The 22,226-nt window shown below is 39.0% G+C and overlaps 1 protein-coding gene across 2 annotated transcripts in view; it reads right to left on the bottom strand.

Moving 5' to 3' along the window:
• GATB (glutamyl-tRNA amidotransferase subunit B) overlaps positions 1-21,559 on the bottom strand; it is a 49,734-nt gene extending 28,175 nt beyond the window's left edge. For both annotated transcript variants that reach the window (XM_062492910.1, XM_062492911.1), the window contains exons 1-3: positions 21,401-21,559; positions 19,309-19,459; positions 1,797-1,910 (exon numbers count right to left, since the gene is read on the bottom strand). In XM_062492910.1, coding sequence (XP_062348894.1) covers positions 1,797-1,910; positions 19,309-19,459; positions 21,401-21,558 — 423 coding nt within the window. In that variant the 5' untranslated portion in view covers position 21,559. The remainder of the gene's footprint in view (positions 1-1,796; positions 1,911-19,308; positions 19,460-21,400) is intronic.
• Positions 21,560-22,226: the final 667 nt, after the last annotated feature.

Below are 22,226 nucleotides of genomic sequence, written 5' to 3'. Positions count from 1 at the left end.
CCTAAACTGTGCATCTTATTACAGGGTTCCTGACTAGACCGTTCACTATGAAATGCAGGTCAGTGCTTAAACTGTAGAAGCCACTTAGTAAAAAGCCAGAATTACCAGTTTCAAGAGAATAAGATCTGTCAGCATCTCTCTGACCAAATCTCCATGCTTATGTGACGAGAGGATCCTGTAATTCATCTCTGCAGAGTCCTACAGTTTATTCCACCTCATCTGCTCTCTTGGACATACAGATGTGGATTCTCTCCCAGAACAACATTCACCCATATAGCTTCTATCAGTAGACTGAGAGCGGCAGACATCACAAGAATATGACAGTGATTTCAGTTTATCGGAGTAAGCATTAAAGGTAAATTGCCAACAATCTGTCCGTGATGTTTTTGATGTTTCTTCATGATGTGCAAAGGAATTTCAAAAGTCATAGTTATTTCCCTCTATTTCACCCTTTTCCCCTTCAGGTCTTGGAATGGGCTTTAAGATAGTTCTACATGTTTAAAAAAAACTATTGGCAATTCAAACTGCTAAATTTGCTTTCCGCATTCCTAGAAGGTCACTGCATAGCTCCCAATAAAACGGCCTCTTAATGGCTAACAAGTATTTGCAAGGTTATCCCCAGAAACCAAATCAAAATTATAGCAACTTCACAGAAAACCCACAAGTTCCCAACCTAGAAGAAAAAACAGAAATCTGAGATACAGGTCTCCAGTGGACAACTATAATATAATTCTCTTTCTAAGGTAGGAAACAATTGTATCTGAAAATGGTTTGTGTAACTTCAAAATATTTTCAATTCCTGAACAAGAGTGGAAAAGAAAGTAATTTGGTTAATAATACAGCACCTCTACTCAGATGAATCTCCTCAGATTCATCTGGCATCTGAGAGGCCTCCCACTCTATTTCTCTGGTGAGACTCCTCATCTAAAGAGAAGATAAGGTAACATGCCTGATCTTGCCCAATAAATAAACCCACATATTTTTATTTTAATGTAATCAAATCTTCAACCCAAAAACAGAGAAACTAAAAATAGCTTTCTCCCTTTGACATATTACTGTTAAACTGAACATTCAGTACAAATAAGCTCACATAAATATGTTAGAAAGGTTTAATGTCATTAAAGAGAAAAAAAGGCTCAAACACTGCTGCATCTTGTTGCAAGGACAGAAGTCAGGTTCTTAAATTATTTCAATATTTCTGCACCCATATGAAATGCAGCAAAACACAATGACTTCCAGTGGCACCTTCTACACAATGTGAAATCTATCAACAAATGACACTGCAAAGGTTCAATTTCTCAGTTGTTTTGGTTTTTTATTTATTGGAACCATGACTGGGAAAGTTTTGAAGGGAAATTAAGTATTTTTAGGTCCCTAAGCACACATCAAAAAGACACTACTGTGTTTATTCCACTGGAGCCTCTATTAGTTATACATTCACTTTAAACGAAGGATTTTTATCAGATTGCTTTTACCCTAACAGACAATTAGTACAAAACACCAGGAATGGACAACTTAAGAGACAAAGCAACTCCAGCTCCAATCCAATTACATTAGGCTACTGGAATTGTGCAGCTAAAAGCAAGGAGTCAGCAATCAGAGCAATCACATCCCATCAGTGAGCACCAGGGTAGAGCTGCCTATTCCATCAGGGCACAGTGCAGCATCCTGTTGGGGTTATCAGAGCACTGACTGAAAAGAGAAAAAGCATCTCTGCACTCCTGCCCTACTGCCATCCGTACTCCAGACTTGTCCTTCCTACAGCCCAGGAGGGACCAGCCATACCGCATACTTACAGGCAGATCTGCATAGAAGTAGTGTTTTCTGTCAAACAAGGACTTCTTGTTTATGTGGCAGTGTAGAGCCAGGCCTGTCATCACTGCTGCTTCTACACATCTCCTATTGAGAACCTAAGGAAACATGACACATGTTTTTGCTCAGATAACTCAGTATGTTACAAATGTGTCTCCCACACACTGCCTTATTAAGAGCATATATTCAATTTCACTTGCCTTCAGTCACCATTAGATATCTTTCTTTGTGTGGGTAGTTCTTATTCATCATTTAAGTTGTGCTAGCTGTAAATCTGCAAAACTTTTAAGATGAAAAAACAAGCCATTCAGTCATTTTGTCATACCACATATGGAGGTGTGCCACTTTTGCAAACATTCAGTGCTTTTAAATCTTTGAGGTTACAGGAGACAAATCACAGCACAAGATCACTGACTTGTAATCAGCTGTCAGCTCATACTGGGAATTTGAAATATAGGGGGTTTGTATTAGGGACTGCAATGCCAATGCAGTAAAACGCTTCAGAACACCTGTAACCACAGAACCACAGTGAATTTCTGAGTATCTACACTTACCATAGATTTTAATGCTTTGCTTAACCAGGATGAAGTGATGCACACTTACATCTTGCTAAAATAGAACCCAAAAGACAGCAATTGATTCCATGGCTAAAAGTATACATGTTTCCAGCATCCAAGAAACCCATCTGATTAAGGTTTTTGCAGAATGCCATGTGATCTAAAGACACAGCAATGTCTTCACAAAGAAATAAAGGAGTTAAATGTAGCTTTTCACCATGGATTCATCATTTTCAGCACTATACCCTTCCATCTCTGCAGCAGGGTCAGGATCCAGAAGAGAAAGAAAATTTCACTCCACAAACTACTGACAAATGATGGGTTTTTTCAGATGTGCTCTCATTAATTTAACAGTTCATTTAACTAACATCAAATGGATAAAACTGAAAAGGAAAAAACACTGTATTTGTCTGAGTACAATTCTGACATGCTCATACTTACAGATTTTTTGAAACAGGAACAGAACTTTATCCATCTTGTTCTGCACTGTACAACTACCAAGAAGTCTATTGCCAGCAGGACCATTAAAGGAGCACATTATGTAAAAGAACGCACATTACTTCATCTGCATTGACCAGAACATAAAAGGCTTAAATAATGTTTTCTTACATGTTTCTGACAGTATTTATTTTTATATTATCTAGCCTGAATTCTGAAAACATATTAAGCAGCTGTACATTTCCCATCATCTCACATCTTCAGCCAGAAAACGAATCTCTTTATTTTGCTATTTAGCTTTAAAAAATCAAAATAATAAGAGAGGATATGAACAACTCTTCATGTAACAAAAACTTCAGAATTGCTTATACAGAAAATAAATTAAACATTTAAGTCATTTAACAAGGGAACTCTGAGATCTTTAGTGTAGCTATATATGGCTAACTAGAACATATCTGTTCAGGCATATTTTACTTATTAGAAAATTTAAGAGATACATAAAGCAAATTCTAGACAAGAAAAAAGAAAGCACAATCTCCCTTTGAAATACCAATCCACAGAAAAATGCACACAATTCATCCTGACTTGAATCTAAAGAAAACTGGAAACTACAAAATACTAATTTATTTTAAAAGCATAACTGCAGTTCATTATATAGTAGATGCCCCTCTTTTCAGTAATTAAATACTTTCAGACAGTATAATTTATTTTACTGTTTAAGGAATTCTGTAACAGTGGTCGTCAGACAGTTCAATGTTTAAAATATCTTCATATTTCTAAACACACCGGCAAATTTCTTCTTTCTAAAGCATTATGGCACAATCCTGCTCAGCTTTACAAATGAGTAAGGACCTTGTCAGTCACTCCTTTAAAAACTGGCCACCAGAAAACCATTAAGCCTCCATAAGGACAGGTAGACTCAAAACACTGCTTCAAAGCAGTGAACCAGTATCTTGCTACATACAGTTCCGGACAGTGCAGGGTTTGTGACTGACTGCAAACAAGACAAAACCCAACTCCCAAGTCACAATCAGTGGAAGCTTCATAGCACTTCATTGCTCTTGAATTTTCCTTCAAATACGATAGTGTGTATCTTACTCATTGTCCTAAGGGATAACACTGTTTTGAGGTGCAAGAAACACTCTCCGCATAAATACTACTTAAACCCGAGAGAGTATTTTGCTCTACTGCTGATGAAACATTTTGGCAGCTCTGTGGAAAAACTTGCATAAAACATTAAGTATTGATTATTTTTAATGTAGTATTACTAAGCATTTACCTAACTCTGATGAGTATGTGTCCCCAATGTACTGGATCATTGTAGCCAAATCATTGTATATGTACCATTACTCATTCAACTTCCCATGCTATTCCTTCACTGATCTCCGTGGTGAGAGAAGGCCTTGCAAAGCAGTGAGAGAAGGCCTTGCAAAGCAGATCTTTCCTGCTATGGCATACAGAGATGGCTATCATGCCAATCTGCTTCCTCTACTCTGTGTGCCTTTAAAAAAAACACAACTCAAGCCCAACCACATGACCCTCTTCTTCAAAAATCAAAACTTATCTAATACAGCTTCATGTCTGAGGTGACTTTTCCTACACACTACCATGACCAAGGTTGTAAGAACCAAGCAGAATTGTTTAAGCAAATTACTACCTTTCCTTCAAACAAGTCTTGCTTTTCAAATACTCAGCAGTGATAAACATCAATTCAGGATGTGAAACTTCCCACACTAATGACCTAGAGCAAGTCCTCCAGCTTGTTTTGCAGTAAGCTGTTATTAAGTTGACAGCTTTGACTACCACCAAAGATTTAAATTACTGGCTTGAACCGACAAGCTGCCTGTCTGCTGTTAGCAAAGTGAAAGCAAGCTGTGTAGTTCCTGCAGTAGCTATGGATAAAATACAATAGTCTATAAAGACTTCTTCAATATTTCTGCTCTTCTGAATCAGATGCATCACTCCTAGTTTTTGAAGAAAATCCTAGAGATCTACACAAAAGGAAATGTAAATTGTTTGTATTGGAAACTCATGAAAAACCTTAAAAATGGCGTCACAACACCAGCACAGTTTCCCTTGTAGCTACGGTCTCCTGCTACAGCACCATGGTAACTGAGCACTAAAGGAATGGAAGAACAGTCCAACCAAGATCTCTCTTTTTTTGCTACTACCTATACCACAAGCAGAAAGACTCCTTTTAAAAATTTATCTTTATTTGCAAGTTCAGTTGAGTCAAGACCTTATTTTTCAATATAATATTTAGCAGCTATTCAAAACTATACACAATACGTTCAAATTCCCACTAAAAAACACAATTTTCTAACCGCCTTTTCTTTAACAACAGGTTTAATTCTTACATTAATGCATCAAAGTTGTCACTCTTTTGCATATATGTTCCCATATTTGGTAAATTACCATGTTTAGATTTTAAAGAGGGCAGGTATGCAGCTTCTTGCTTTGCCAGTGAGTTTTATATAGGTAATTGTGGGGGAAAAAAAAGAAGAAATATCTAAATAACTCTAAAATTAAATTTTTTTTTGCTACCTTTTACAAAGAAAAACAAAAACCTATGCAACGACATTTGCATTCAGGAAGCCCATCTTACACAAGAAAATATTCCTTGTACTAAAAACAGTAAAATAAAGACAATTCCCCAGAAATTTGTGAAGTTTTTGATTCTAGGTCACACATTTTAATAAAGTAGATTTGATATTCACTGGTTATCTTAAGACCTTCAGTCCTACTTACAATCATGAAAAAATCATCATTAATCAGATTAACTACAGGACTGTTTATCTAAGAAACTTTCAATTTTAGTTCCTTTTCCTTCAAAATATCTGAAAGAAGGAAGTAGTACAATGTATTCAGCCAGCTCTCTGTACAACAGACACTAATCTTCAGAAACCTCAACAGATATATCTAATCACATTTTCAAGTACTCCTATTTCATCTCCCTCTGATTGGCATCTACTAATGGACATACTCAGTCTTATTATTCTAGCTGTGTTATAAGTATCAAATTGCTGCAGTATATGGCTCCTTGAAGTGCAATCATAAGTTAAACTTCAGAATAGAATACCCTTCTGTGTACTTGGTCCTGGTGTAATTGTGGCTGTTCAGTGTCACACTGTAGATGACTACTTACTGCACTGCAGCAATCTGTCTTGGCATCCTCCTACGCACAGAGAAGGGACCAACAGGAGCTATGCATGTACCGAATGTACATACAATAAATCAAGAGCTGACCATTTCCCAAATTCATTTCAACTGGTTATGATCAGACTCCATCCCCCATAGCACGCATTAAAAATTTAAAAAGCAAGACAACTTAAGTGCCGTCATCTGTTAGGTGTTCAAAGAACCCTCGTTCCAAAACCTGAGGTCTCAAATTTCAGGGCAAATTTTTAAAGCTTCAGTTTAGTGTCTTCTGCACTTAGTCCAGCATCTACTTCACAGTTTACTGCCCCAGTATAAGCATTTTGTTTTTATCTCTAAGGAAAGGGGCAAGACAGAAGGGGAGGAAGCACCAGACATTTTAAATTGAGATCTTAGCTTTATTGGAAGAGATTCCAGCTTAAGAGAAGTGGCAACTCAGAAGCTGAAACAGCAAAGGTTACCAAAGGCATTAAGCATACTTAATGTACTTTGTAACTTTACCTTTCCACAGACTGGTACCAAAGCTATACATTGCTATACAAAATATATTATTGCTAACCTTGTCTAGTGGCAAAGTTGGCTTGAGGTGATGCAGCACACAGTGATTCCAGTCATATGTAAAAACCAGGCAGTTCTGCCATCAAGAATACCCATCTCTCAAACACACTACTTCAGGTGTACTCAACAGAATAAGAGCTAACACTTTCTCAAAGCTGAAGAGCTAGGCTGAAAGCTAATATCACAAAGCTTAGTATGGAAGAAGCATCTTCCAGTGTCAGTGATGACCATAAAAATGCAGCAGCAGTAGGGAGAAATTCTGACTCCTGCAAGCAAGAAAAATGGAAGGCAACACCACATACAAAGATATTTCAATAGTGGCAGACTTTAAGGTTGCTCAGCCCAACAGGAGTTGCTAGAAGAAACACAGAAGGAAAAATCCATTCAGACCACTGGGTGGGCAAAGTGCTCAGTGGTCTCAATAGAATTAATTTGTTTTCTGGGAAGCAGCCAATCCAGATCATATTCTGATCCCATCAGCAGCATCTAAAAACAAATAAAATTCTACCCTGCAAAACCACTTCCAAGCAGGAGAACCAAGAGAGAAGACAGTACAATGGAATGGTGATACAGTGGTTCATGAAGTTCATAACCAAATGCTGTGCTTATGTAGTACTCCCATAAAGAAGTCCAGGACCTCTCTAACATCCATGCTCTCCTTGTTGACACTAGTCTTCTGAGTCTGCAACATGGCGTTTTTTGACCTGTCATAAGGATGTTCCCCCTCTAATGCCAGCTGGAATTTAAATCACTGCTAATGCTATCTGATCCAGGGCATGTTTAATGCAGGAAGATCCAGTGATAACATTTTACTGCTGCTGAAAGTAAGGGACTGAGCAATGGCTAAAAGTTAAGTTACAGATTATGATCAAATCCAAAGGCAACAAAATGTTTAAGGAGAACCATATCAAACTTTTCTTCCTATACTGAATTCCAGAAAAAAAAAAAAAGGCTTTTGAATGTGAATATCATCTGCCTTCTTAACCATAACATAGATTACTTGATTTCTTAAATGAAGACACTCAGAATACTTAGGACAAAATAGTTTATGAACCAACTCCTAACCTGTTTCTCTTTGCAAATGGTCCTTTGCTCATAGGCTTGTGAGAGCCAGCTCTGTGGTTTTCTGAGTTGTAACAAATTCTGTCTGACCTTTGATATTCATTTACTGTCATTTTCTATTAGAAATAAGTCTTGGCTATCTGTCCTCTGCTCCTTCTTGCAATTTTTGTGTCTGAGAGCCTACACTAAACACATACTAAACTCTCAACCCTTTGCTCCAACTCCCTCAATCCTTTTTTCTCTACCAGCTGTCTCCCAAAAGATACTTATTTGTTCTCAGCCATCTTTCCCTGCAGACTGACCCAGACCTCTTAAGAGAGCATAACATACAAATTAGGGAGTAAACCAGAAGCAGTCTTTTAGACATAGATAAAAGATTACACTAATTCAGGAAAACAATAGGCAACATAATACAACAAGTCTTGCAAAGAGCTACTGAGAAATTACTTGAGAGAAATTGTAAGAGAGCAAATGGAAATTATTTGCTTTTAACAAAGTTGTTCTATAATAGCAGAACCAACAGACTAACTTCCTTTAAATAATATCCCTAGATTGTTTTACCTAAGCAAACATCTCTCTCTCAGTTGTCCATAATTGATGCTGCCATGTGAGGAGAAGAACCAGCCTACCTGGCAGCAATCAGCAAGCCCCCGGAACTGATTGTGTTGGTGAAAGAACTGCATATGGGCCCACAATCACCTGTCTCGCTGCAATGTGACAGGTGAGCCAGGGGAACTGAACTATGGGACAGGACATGTCTGAGGAAAGAGATCATAATAAAACCATGCTTACTCTTCTGGCCAAGCATGGCTCCTCCATCCTAAAGCACGACCTTAAGTCACTTTTATGATGGGCGCCACACAAGTTTCCCAATATCACCCCTTCATCTATCTTTACCCTCTGTTATTGGGACAAGGTCAGCATTAAGCTCTGTGATCTGGCTACTAGAGGACACGAGCACTCAACGTGTATGCTCCCAACCTGAAGGGTGATTTTTGAAACACTGAAAAAGCAAGACCAGTCTCAGGCTGTATCCTCTGCAGATGTCGCCGGCCCCACTCTGACTCTCCCTGCCTGCTTGAAACTGGTACACCTGATACTGGAGAGCGGCCACAGCCATCAACCCCTTCTCTGCCCAGTCAAGGAGGGGAAGGTATCCTGTCTCACAGTCCTCAGCAGCCTATATTGCCAACTGCAGCTCTAGCAGTGAGGAGGAGATCCAGATGCTGAGCCTGATCTATTCCCTCCTGTCCTCCATGAAAACAGTGTGTGAATAAAGAAGAAGGCTCTGAAAGAGGGGGATTTTGATATTGCAGCAAAACTAGTTGTGCCAGTCATGTTTCATGGCACCAGGGGAAATATGCCACAGTGGGAAACCCTTGCTTATTCAGAAATTAAGGAACTATGCTGCACGCTACAGAACACAGGCTGGGATCTCTCTACTTTACTTATCTTTCATGGTCTATGTTGTCAACTCATCTTATAACCCCTCATGATTTAAAGGGACTGGAGAATTTACTATTAACCCAAACTCAGTATGTCATTTTTGATGCTGAGTGGAAAAAGGCGTTAGAAGGTTTGCTTGAGAAATTTGTGGGGCTTGCAAACCAGAGTGGACCGAGCAAGCCCCAGCCCAGCTGCCACAAGCAGCCTTTGCTGGACCATTGCAGATTTACAACCCACCACACCAGGGAGCGCTGGTCTGGACCTGGCAACCTCAAACACAGTAACCTTACTTGATTCATCTGTTCATTTGCTACCCACAGGAGTTTTCGAACCACCGGGGCAGCGTATTCGTAACACCCCAAATATGCTGGGTACATATCAGAACAACGCCCCACATGCCAATGTACCTTGACATTGAAAGGACAAAAGATACCACTCGTCTCATAGACACATAGAGCTGAGTTACCATTATCTCTCAAGCTAAATGGCCCCCACAATGGGCCCTTACTGAAGTGCCCCAGGCACTGGGGGAAGCAGCCTTAGCTGTCAAAGAAGCCACTTGACACAGATCAATGGCCCCAAGGAACACCTCACCTCAGTCAAACCGTTTGTATTACCAGTTGCTTGCCTTTGACTCCATAGTTTTAACAAGTTTTTTATTGTGAAACTTTCGGTACAGCTATTTAGTAATTCAAGTGTAATTATTCTTCCTGATACATCGAAGGACCACAAATACAATAAACAGTAGCTTACTCTTTAGAATAAACTGAACCCTTAATTTTGTAACTGTTTGTATGCAAGGATCAGTCTTATATACTCACTAACCTAACCAAGCACTTGCGTAAAATTTATTGGTTTAGCCTTCAGTATTTATATCTCATTACTTTTATTAGGCCAGACTAAAATCTATTGTACAAGCATTCTTTAAAAAGCTGCAGCAGTTGAAATTCTACAGTAAGTTCCTGCTGCTACTATTTCAATACAGTTGTTTGTTTGCATGTTTAAGTGCTGTATGACAAATTTTCAGTAACTTTTTGTAATGATAGAGTCAATGCCAATTATGATGGTTAAGTACTGTTAATTTCTGTTAAGATTAAGTATTAGACTAAGCAAAGTTAAATTTAAGTGTTATTCAATTTAAGTTCTATTATTTTCTGTTAAGTGCTATTAAGATCAATTCAGTAATGTTAACTCTAAGTTCTCTTAGGTGTACTTTTATTACATCTAAGTAACGTTAAGTTTCAGTGAAATTAGTTTTAAGTTCTTTTAAAATAAATTTGTTTAAATTTTAAGATGAAATTCTTTTGATATAGAGATGAGTAATGTGAAGTTTGCACAGAGCTAACTTCTGTTAAGATCTGCTCATTTAAACTACAAGATAGTTATTTTATTGTACAGATAAGACAGAACTGAGTAGTTAAGCTATTTAGTGCTTTCTTTTTCACTTTTTTGCTTTAATGTCATATATGCATAAATGTCTAAGAAAAGATTACCTCAATTTCTTAAGACAATTACTACTGATATATTAATAATCCTGATTCTGTTGTTAATTTCATGATGTGAATTCACTGACTTTTTATACCAGGCATTATCCATATTACTTTACTTATTTGCTATTTGTCTGTGGCATCACTGACTGTTTAACTGAAGATAAATGACAAAGCCAGCTGCTTTACAGATTTTAATATATCCTTGAATAGCTATCTAAAAGACATGTATCATTTTAAGAAACTTTCTTAACAGCTATTACTGAGAGGCTTTTAGAATATATTAGGGAGACTCTTCCAGTTAAGGCCTGGACCCTGGCCAAATCTTAACCTTACCTGGTCGGAAGGTATGCCAACAACCTAGGTGTTTTCTGCATCAAAATTATACTTAAGTCATTTTTACTTGCTGAATTTGGACCTATAATAGCTGCAACCCTTTTTGGATTGAACTTGGAAAATCTTACCCAGGAATAGTTCTCCAAGCTCTCACTCTGAAATGAGGCTTGCCAGTTATTGCAGACTCTGGGTGATGGTACAGTATTTAGGGAAATGATAATGCATTATTTTAAATCACCATTCTAACTTTTGTGTATTACTAATCACATGTATTATCTAATTTATTATTTGCTTTTGTGAATGTATTGTTTTGCCCCTTTTTTTGCTTTTTATGTTGCCTTCATGTTCAATAATGAGATACACGTTGTTAAAAAAACAAAAGAAGGGGGAATATGGCCCCTCAAGAACGTTTAAATAATGCAATATTTATACTAAAAATTTTGAAACTAAATAAAATCTAATTTAATCCCGGCCAGAGCGATACTGCTTTGAAGGTTTACACTTGCAGAGGCAATTTCTAAAAGTTTCTATGTAAAGATCTTTAACTGAGTGTACAATGATAAAGCCTAGCTGATATACTAACCTAGGGAGAAAGTATGCATGTGTTTTATCACCATCAGGTCCAAAGTTACCTGCTCCTCTGAACAAATATCAATCCCCTCCAAAAGAATGAGGCCCAAGGAAAAGAAAAATTACTTAATTGCCAAGCAGCCCTGACACTGATCTCTGAAGATTTGTGATTTCACCTTCTGGGGATGCCTATGAGAAGAACCTCATCAGCACCTGTCTGACCTCTAACAGACTTATGGACTCAGTGGGTTAGAAATTTAGTTAAAATACACTTGTATGTACCAGGCGTTATATTATGTATTTTTATACTTATTCCTTGTACTTTACCGTGTGTGAAAAAATTAATAGACAAGTCTCCTAAGAGTATTTTTGGTTCAAAGGAATGGGGGAGATGTGGTAGCTGAGACAGAGAGTACTGCAGATTTAATTAGCATATGCAGTTCGATAAGCAAGATGCCTGGGCAAGAGCCAACAGAGCTTTGAAGATTACAAGAAGACTGGATCAAGATTGGCAACAGGAAAGACAATTTAACTAAAGTAGAAATGTAAAGTTTCTCTGTGTTTTGTTTAACTCAATGAATGCAGTAAAAAATTACTAGCCTTCCTAAAAATGGTATGTGAGCATATGTAGCTCACAGTAAAATTTGGTTTCTGATCATGAATCAGTAGCTCTCGTCTCTCTCACAACTGTCAATATGTGGGGAGACTAAATCGATAATTTCTTCTTCATATGCTTGCTAATATATTCGTAACAACCCTCTACAAACCTTAAATTTTTTGGAGGAAAATTTGGCTGAAGTTGGCAGCAAAATTGCAAAACAAGCATTTCTGTATAGAAAACAATAGTCCTTGTGGCAAAATCTGCATATGTAACTAATAAACATCACTTGCAGAAGTTTATATAATCCTCTCAAAATCAAATACAGTTGTATTTAAGGTGGCAAGGTGACTGATAATCAGAGAGCACAAAGAAATTAATTTTACCCCAGGAACCAATTACAGCCTAATTAAGCCAAGATAAGTTTCAAACAAACTACAAAAACCTGACAGTTATGCAACATTACTCACCAGACAGCTAACCATGAAGATAACAAAGACCCAGTCTAAAATTATCATTACTGTCATTTCTGTCATTTCAATGCTTCCCTAAACACCTTTTAATGAAAAACTCCTCAAAGAAATAATTGCTAAAAAGAAGAATGAAGTAGTAAGAAGTCTGTTTGCAAAGTTAAAATGCTAAGAAATTGGTAGAACCATGAAAGTTTTGCTTAAGAGAGCTCTGCTTACACACACATACATACAGCATACCACCTTGGAATTCCTCAAGTGGAGTCACCTGGAACTAGACTGTTGACATACTCTGAGAAAACAAAATCGAATCAAAAACTTAAGGATGCCAGAACACCTATAGTGACTGATAACAGGGGTAATAGAAATTTGCAACAATAAATCCCCCACCAGGTTCAACTTAAAAGAAATTCCCAGCCCACTGAGGAAAGCTACTGCAAAAAGATAATGTGCATTTCATCAGCAATTTCCAAATTAACTCAGAAAGGGGGGAACACTTATATGTCATGCAGTGGTTGTGCTGTTCAAAAGCGTCAAAGATGGCAGAATAACTGCAGTAATAGGACTGTATGAAAGAAAGGAATCAAGATACTACCAACTCCTGCTCCCCCACTAAGAAGTAGAAAAATACCTGTGTAAAACAAAAGGTAAAGTGATTAAAAAGAAACAACACAAAATAAAGTAAGAGAAAATACACAGGCAACATCATTGATGCATTGAAGGATCTACTGCAACAGGCGATAACAAGATGCTGTATCAACTTAATGCCATTCTAACTGGCAAGTTTGCATTAGCCACAGGGACCTGTTAAGGATGAACAGTAGACCCAACAAGAACAAACAGAGGTCAACACTTACTGAGGAAACAGCCCAACCTGAATTGTTAGCCTTGATAAAAAGATTAAAACACCCAGAGTGAGGGTCAGAAATACCCACAAATACATGACACCTAGCAAAAAGTGAGAGAAAATGTTACAAGAGACTCCTTCAAAGCTTGAGAAAGAAGCAACAAATGTCACAAAATTTACTTCAACACACCAGTGTAAAGAGGTCTCCAGAAAAAATGGCCTAAGTATGATATAACTTTGAGCAGTAATGGACAAAATCCAACATTTCTCAGATCCCAGCGAAGGAATGGAATGAATGATCCCATGGAACACAAAGAAACATAATGAGAAACAACCTGCACCATAACCCAGTCCTGAAAGTCACCTGAAGCCAACATCTAATAATCTTTCAAAGGCCTCTTCTGACCACTACAACAGCTTTGAACTGATTAAGAGTTTGAAATTATGTACTCAGGCATCAATTCACCATGAACTTGTACATCTAAGGGTCTATGAACCACAAAGGCATGCATCCTCAGGGAGAAGTGGCTTAAAAGCCTAATTCACTCCTCTAGTCTTTTTCTAAATTATTTGGGATTTTCTTTATAGAAGCTTTCTGGACTACAAGCACAACAAGCTCAGACTGTGTCAGCAAAAAAGGACTCCCAAGCATTGCCCATACAATGCATGCTGCAAATACAAATATTATCAGGAAAGAAAGGACTGCAACAGAAAGGTATACCATAAAATTCAATTTTAAAAAATAGTCCCCTTTTTTCTCCTAAGTACAATTACTACAGTTTTAGTGAAATAAACAATGATGAGTTTAAATGAACCTAGACATAGGTATATGGCTTAAAACAAGCATGAATTCACTTTTTTCATCAAGCATTGCCATTAATTTATTTTTAGAGGAGAGCACATGGACACAAAAACCTAGCCATTGTATGAAGAAAATGTAGGTAAGGGAAACTAAAAATCATCCATACAATATCAGAAAACTGTTCAGCTCCCCATGAAAAGTGCATACAATTAAAACTAGTTACCAAAAGTCAAGCTAAGAAGAAGGCTTTTTTTCAAAACAAAGTAGTACAAGATGGGAGTAAATTCACATGCATGCTAGCAGGAATGTCAAAACAAAAATGAAATCACACGTTGGTAAAGCAGCTATTGCAATCACCATATTTAACAGGCACAGGATATAGAAAAAAAATATTTTCAAGCTGTAAAGTATAAATTCTGGTCTCAAATGATTATTCTATTCCAGTATGAATAGCTGACAGACAGATACACCAAAATCTCACACAAATCTCTCAGAGCCTTTGAAAAAAAATGCATCAGATAAATCCTGTATATTCTGGTGAATTGTAGATGTTATTTAAATCTGGTAATCCATCACCCAAGACATCTGGAAAAACACATGGTACCTGCCACTGCCAAGAATAGATGGAAATAACCTCTATAATCCCAAACTGGGTATTAGCCCAGTCACATGCCTGGGCAGCCCCTCAGCGACCCAGCACTGCAAAGCAACAGCCTGATTCAGGTGCTCTCAGAGACCGCGCAGAGCTGCACTAGTATCTGTCAGCTTTGGACAAGCCTGAGCTTGGAGCTGAAGGTGCCAAAGGTGCAACGCCAAAAGGAACAAGAGCTGATAGCTGCTCTAGCACGGCTCTCTTCTATGAAAAGGAGTTATCCGGTTGCCCCAAGTGTTTCTGAAAAGTCTGTTGTAAAAAAAAAGATAAAACGCTGTTCACACTAAGAAGAGAATGAAAATCAAATGCATGGTACAAAAAATTCAAAATACTTAAGACTGCAGGGCTAATATTCATTAAAATCTTATAAATTTAAACCTTATTTAAATCCTAGATTATTTCTTTATATACTTGCCTACAAAGGATTCCCTACAATAAGAACATGGTTTCACTTCAGTCATGCAGGAGACACACGTAAAACGCGCAACAAAGACTAAGCACTGACAAAAAGGTTTCAGCCTTTAGCTCTTTCTAGCCTTTAGCTAGATCTGCTATCTTATTTATGTGTCAGAGGTATAATTAATTTTAGTAAGCCACCTCCATCATGAAAATAGATAATTTTGGATTCTTTTTCTGTGAGCCCAGTTTTAACTTTAAAAACCTTTCTAAAGCCTCTCAGAATTATCAGAGGCTAAATCAGATTGGGAGGGCAACCAACTTTATGGATCCTCTAATTATTTTAGTCCAGTCTGCAGGTTTAATGCACTATTTGCTAGCATGCATAGAATAGGTTTTCTGAAGATACCAAATCAAGATCATGGCAAATCCATTCACAAGGTAAAAACCCCAGGCTTTTGCAAATTTCATTACATGAACTGAAACTTACGTAGTCAGATGTAATCCCAAACTGTCAGTGGACATGGAATTGGCTGGATGGTGGCACTAAAAGAACTGTAGTCAACAGTTCAGTGTTCAAGTGGAGACCAGTGGTGTCACTATTGGGACTGGAGCTGTTTAATATCTTTGTCAGGGACAGTGGGATCAGGAGCATTCTCAACAAGTTTGCTGATGACAACAAGCTGTATGGTGTGGTCAACATGCTGAAGGGAGGGATGCCACCCAGAGAGATCTAGGTAGGCTTGAGAAGTGTGCGTGTGCAGACCTCATAAAGTTCAACAAGATCAAGTGCAAAGTCCTGCATCTGGATCAGGGCAATCCCAAGCAGCAACACAGGCTGGGCAGAGAATGGATTGACAGCAGCCCCAAGGAGAAGGACTTGAGGGTGTTGGTTGAGGAAATGCTCAGCATGAGCCAGCAAAGCATAGCTGTAGACCAGAAAGCAAACCATGTTCTGGGCTACATTCAAAGCAATGTGGGCAGCAGGTGAAGGGAGAGGATTCTGCCCCTCAACTGCACTCTTGCGAGTTCCCACCTGGAGTATTGCATTCTGCACTGGGACCTCCAACATAAGAGGGACATGGACCTACTGGAGAGGGTCTGAGGAGGGCTGTGAAGATGACCAGAGGGCTAGAACACTTCTCCTATGAAGACAGGCTAAGAGAGTTGGTCTTGTTCAGCATTGATAAAACTCTGGAGAGATCTTACAGCACTTTCCAATACCTAAAGAGGGCCTAAAAGAAAGCCAGAGAGACATTTTACAAGGGCCTGTAATGATAGGACATGGTTTTAAATTGACACAGGGCAGGTTCAGATCAGATGTTACAAAGAAATTATTTATTGTGAGGGTGCTGACCCACGGGTACAGACTGCCTAGAGAAGTGCTGTGGCTACCTTATCCCTGGAAGTGTTCAAGGCAAGGCTGGATGGAGCTCTGAGCAGACTGGTCTAGTGGAAGGAGTCCCTGACCATGGTAGGGGGGCTGGAAACAGATGAGCTGTAAGGTCCCTGGCACTCACACCACCGCATGATTCTATGATTCTATAATCATTTTTTTCCATTTCATGCCAAATAGGAAGGCACCTGCCCAGCTCCTCCTGCCTGTAGCTGTCTCTGAGAGGCACTTTATGAGAACAACACAGTGAAATGGCCATGCCACTCCCACTGTGATGACCCTTCCAAGGCCTACTTGCATCTGAAGCATAAAATAAGCTGTATTAACCTTATAGGAAGCAAATATAAAAAGGAAAGTGGGAGAAGGGCTAAACACATTCTTCTAGTTTCATCTCTCCTGTGCAGAACACAGCAAAGGCTGACACCAACAATTACTGAGACCCAGAAATGCTCAGCAACCTGAAAAGCTCCCTTCAGCACCATGATTTCTGGTCCAACTGTGAAGGAGCAAATACTAGGACAGCTCTCTATCACAACCATGTTGTTATCACACAGTAAATTTAAATCCCTATGATGCTGAAAACTGTCCCTTCAGTTCTCAAGTTAAAACAGCAGTCATTCTCTTCTACAGACATCACAACTATTTTGCTGCTATTTTTTTTTATTTTTCAACAAAATGGAATCCAAAGGAAAGGCCAAATACTTATCTTCTAAGTAGTCTTATTAGGCAATAACCTAACATTTACTAAAATGGTTTTTGTTGGTTTAGTTTTATTCTGCAAATACTCCTAGTTTTCAAAAAGTACCTTCCATCTTTCAAAATTTACCAAAATCCAATTCTGTTTCAGATACTACTGCCATGCACAAATTTACACATAGAAAACCAGTTCATCTGATTCCAGAACAAATGCTGGTCTCTCAGCAGCAGTAGGTACAATGGGAAAACAAAGCTATGACTATTGACTGGATTTTGCATCACATTCTAACATGCAGGAACATGTATTTTGTACATGTTGTACAACTGTACATTGTACAACCACTTTCAACTCTATTTTCACCAGTACTATAGAAAGAAAAATCTTTCTTCTCTTTGTATAGATAAAAGCAGCTAGTAGAACCTAACATAGCATCACTACTTTAAAATTTACCTGACCATTCTGGATTTTTTTTCTCAGGTACAATTATTTTCTCTACCAAAGCCCACGTGTACTGGGGTCTTCTTACAAAGGTCATACCAAGCCTCATTTTAAAGCATCATTAATAAAGAAAAAGGACACACACACATACACAGCAACCTTAATAAACAGAAACATACAGAAAAATTACACTCCTCATAAATACTCATTTTTGTTTACTCAAGAACAGCTTTTCTACTTGACCGCAGACAAACATTAATTAAACAATTTGAGAGAATTTCTGTGCATTAATGGAAGTTTAAGTACCAAGTCCAAAACCAGAATCTTGAACTCTTTTGGATTTTCTGACTAACCTAGCCCTGCCCCCAAATGAAAGGAACTAATTTTCTGTTTATAAGTCTAGCTAGACTCTTCTAAAGTTATTGCATAAGATTCCCATTATTTCCACAAACTTTTCAGAACTTCCATATAGTTAGATCTGAAACTCAGGCCTGAATTACCAGTGCAAGCAGAGTGAAGTCCCAATTTTATCAGCATTTAAACTTCACTTCCTTAGTTTTCAATACTTTCGCAAACACAGAAATAAAAATAAAATAATAACATAATTTTTCTTTTTAAGGATCATAACATATATCAAGACCCTAGACATCCAGCCTCAAATTAGTTCTCAATTTTAGATTTTCTGAGGCTGCTTTATGGTGATGAAAAGCTTCAACTAGATTTAAAAATACATTTCTGTAACTGGAATTCAAATCTGCTCTTTAATGAATATAGTCAGTGAAATGTTTCTGCTTTAAATTATTAGATTCCATTATAGTCTCTGTAGAGTTGTTGCATGTGGCAATGCTACGTCTAACAAATATTTATTTTCATTGTATTGGAAGATCTTATGTTATAATTTTTTAACTTTTATTAATTCCACAGCAGTACTGTCATAGCCATCACAGTGATAATTAAGCTGTGAATTCAAACACTTATTTTCACTAGTGCACTTTATTGTTAAGCGCTAGCTAGTTATTCTGACCTATTAATCCCCAATGTGTCACACAGATTACTTTTTTTTAATAATTGCTCTGGAAATAGGAATGGATGACACTTTCCTAAATTGGAGACTTTCTACTCAGGAAGCAAAGCAACTCCTAGTGAGACACTCCAAACAGCAAATGACAGCTACATAAACATATGGCAAAATAACATCAAATAGACACTCAGAAATCTAAGATGTTCTTCTCTCAGTGGGCTTTAGGCATCTCTCACATTTAAGGAATTTCCTGTGTGGCATACTAACCAAACACACCCACTCTGGCCTCAAAGGAATACTACAATCCATTCACTATGTTGAAGAGGCACTCCTGATTTCTCTCCTTTGCAGGGGATATAAAGTACCTGAGGCAATAACTGGGGAGTGAGGAAATTGAAAAGAAACAGTGCTAGGCATCTCATGTTAAGAAACAAACAGAAATTAGAAAAGTAAGGAAACTTGTCATATATATAACTTCAGTCAAATCCTGGGAAGAATAAAATATTAGAAACATATGCAAAGTTGTCTGACATTAATCCAAACATAAATGAAATTGCAGCTTAACTTACTGGTAAAGTTCCTGGTAAAGATGCATCAAAGAAAGATACCAAAGAGTTGGGAGGTGCTGCAAACTGAACTTGGGAACCAGAGAAAAGTTTTGAATTGGAACTGATCTGTGCATGAATTTCCAGACCCACAACTGGTATCCATGGAGCAAGGCTGAAAAGGAAAGAGAAGGGAGAAACAATTTCAATATAGATGACATTAAAAACCATGAAAACCTAGGAACAGAAGGATTAGGAATGCTTAATTTATTATTAAAAAATTAAACCATAATTGTAAAAGCATTGTAAACAATGTTGCAAATACATCTACGCTGTAATGGGAAAAGCTGTACTGTGATATTGGAGAACAGAGGCTATGGGGACTATATGGCAGTGTTGATTATGCGCAAAAAAGAATGCAATAAAAAAATGTAATGGTTTTAAACTATTAACTTTTCCTTACATGAGAAATCTCAGAGAAATTAACAAGGCACACTCACATGCTGGATGAACCCTAATTTGGTGGCTCGTGAAAATCCCCAAATCATCATAAATAGGAATTACTTCTCACGAAGTTTGATACGTCTCCAACAGGCAGGTAGCATGATAAATTATGTATTCTCTATCAGATACACACTTGCATGCTGGGAAAGGTGGGTCTCCAGAGTAGCGTTAGTAGAGTATTAGCATAAACAGTAATAATCTGGTAATAGAGAAATCATCATTTCAACTAGAGAGCTACTGTTCTCTGAATGTATTCTGCAGAATAAAGCTTCTCCATATCATCTAAGAAGTAACTGCTATTCTCACATCCATAACCTTTATATGGATAAGAGAAAAAGTCACCTTTACAGTACTAATTGCTTGACAGTTTCTGTAAGTAATTATCTGGCCTTGTACAAATGAAGTGCACAAATAGTATTTCATTGATGAAATCACATTTCTGTGGCAGAATACTTCAGCAGTAGAAGCACCCAGATAGCGATAGGATATAAGCAAGCTATGGAAAAACATCAAACAAACTTATCAAGTACAGTGGCCCTTCCAAAGTTGAACATTCTATATTGCTAAGATTTAGTTCTCTGTCTGCCCTCCAACAGCTGAGGACATCCCTACAAACACCAAACTAATGATGCAGATGCTACTTATATTGATGCTTTAGGAAGAAGAATATTATCATGAAAGATTAAGGTTCAGAGGTTTAAAGGAGCTAATACATTTTCCTTCATTGAAATAGTATTATTATTCAGTATTTTCAACTGATCATACAAATGCCTCAAGGTTTAAGAAACAGTGGGAGCTTTTTTTTTTTGGAGGCAAATTTATTCCATTGTTTCCTGTATTCTTCAAGAAATGCCTGTCTGTCATACCATGGCACTAAAAAGTACACCAGAGTTTGCTTAATCAGTGTGTTGGCTTACACTCAGAAAAAAAAGTACGTGCACCAGTCAGTCCTTCAATCCTACTAACAACAATGATGAGGCACCTGGAGCTTCTTGCCGTGTTTGTTCAAGGATTATGTTTATTTGTGGCTCTAAAGAAATAGCAGCACACTTCTGCCGGTGTCTGCGCAACTTTCTCGAAGCGATCAGGTGTGCAGAAACTCATGGGACACCAGAGAACGGGAGAACTTTTTGAGGCCATGACTTTCAGCTGCAGCAAAAATAAAATACCCGGTTTCAGGCACACTGCCCATATGTCGTAATACTCCACTGGAAGAGAAAGCTTCTTTTGGACTTGAATAACTCTCGAAAACGCGCTCATTAAAGCTGGTGCAGACGAAGCTGCTGATTCTCGGCTCGCCTGAGCGCTCACGCTTCCCGAGCTGCGGGCTCACTGCAGCCAAGCGCGTCAGAGGGTCAAAGCCCCGCTGCCGCGGCAATTACCGTCTGCACTTCTGGGAGGGCTGCGAGATAAACGCGTGCTGAGCAGGCGCTGCCTGCAGCAATACCTTACACAGCTCAGAAGCTGGAATTTACACTGGGCTCCGCTGCAGTCACCGCCGCTCCTGTGCCCAAGCCCGGAGCCCCAGACCCGGCACGGCCCCGAGAGCGCGATGCTCCAGGGCAGAACCAGCTCTACCGGCCCTTCTCCCCGCGCCATCCCAGCACCGTACCCGCTCTTCCGCGCCGGCAGCGCCTCGCCTCTCGCGCTACAGGAGACAGCCGTCTGCCCGTGGGGGAAAGGACCGGATCCGGGCCCTGGCCGCCCCGCGAAGCGCTGCCACGCTCGGCGCCCCGCTCCGCCGCAGCCCCGCGCCATCATAGCCGCCATGGCCGCCATTGCCCCGCTACCGGCTGTCAGGCTTCCGCAGCACCCCCCTGGGAAATGCAGTCCGGGATGGCTGCGCGAAGTGCAGGCTGTGAGGACGGACTACAACTCCCGTCAGGCTGCTGGCGGTGGTGCCGGCCCCGCCCCGCCGGCGAGATCTGGGTCGGCCGGTGCTTTGCCTGTGTCGGGAGTGCTGGCGGCAGGAATAGGGATTGCTGTTTGGCTGTTGTTTAAAACGCATTAGGTGGCTCAGGTCCTCAAAGTGGGTTATATGTAGTTTTCTTCTGGGCTCACGCTGACACAAAATCAGCTGTTGTTTTATTGGAGGCCGTTTACAAGCCTTGGGCATCAAATGATGTAGTACCACGCGGTTCAGGGTCTCGGAGCTTAACTTCTCCTACGTAGAGCAGCAAAGTTGTCTCCGCAGGGCCTGGGGATGTTCCGTGGTGATAAAGAGTCTTGTTCGGGGCATATGCAAACATCTTTAATGTTTACGTAGCTACATTGCACAGATAACTGAATTAATGACATTCAGTCCCAAGCCGCAGGCTTGTGGAGCTTAAATGGGAATGAACATGAGCTGTTCTTGTTTATGTCACCTGTATTCTATGTCAGTGACTGCCAACAATAGCTGATCAGTCACACACCCATTAGTGAGGCTGATTTCTTCT

Source organism: Cinclus cinclus, chromosome 5 (genome assembly GCF_963662255.1).
Source record: "Cinclus cinclus chromosome 5, bCinCin1.1, whole genome shotgun sequence".
Lineage (NCBI taxonomy): Eukaryota > Metazoa > Chordata > Aves > Passeriformes > Cinclidae > Cinclus > Cinclus cinclus.
This window is presented reverse-complemented; position numbering and strand designations above follow the sequence as displayed.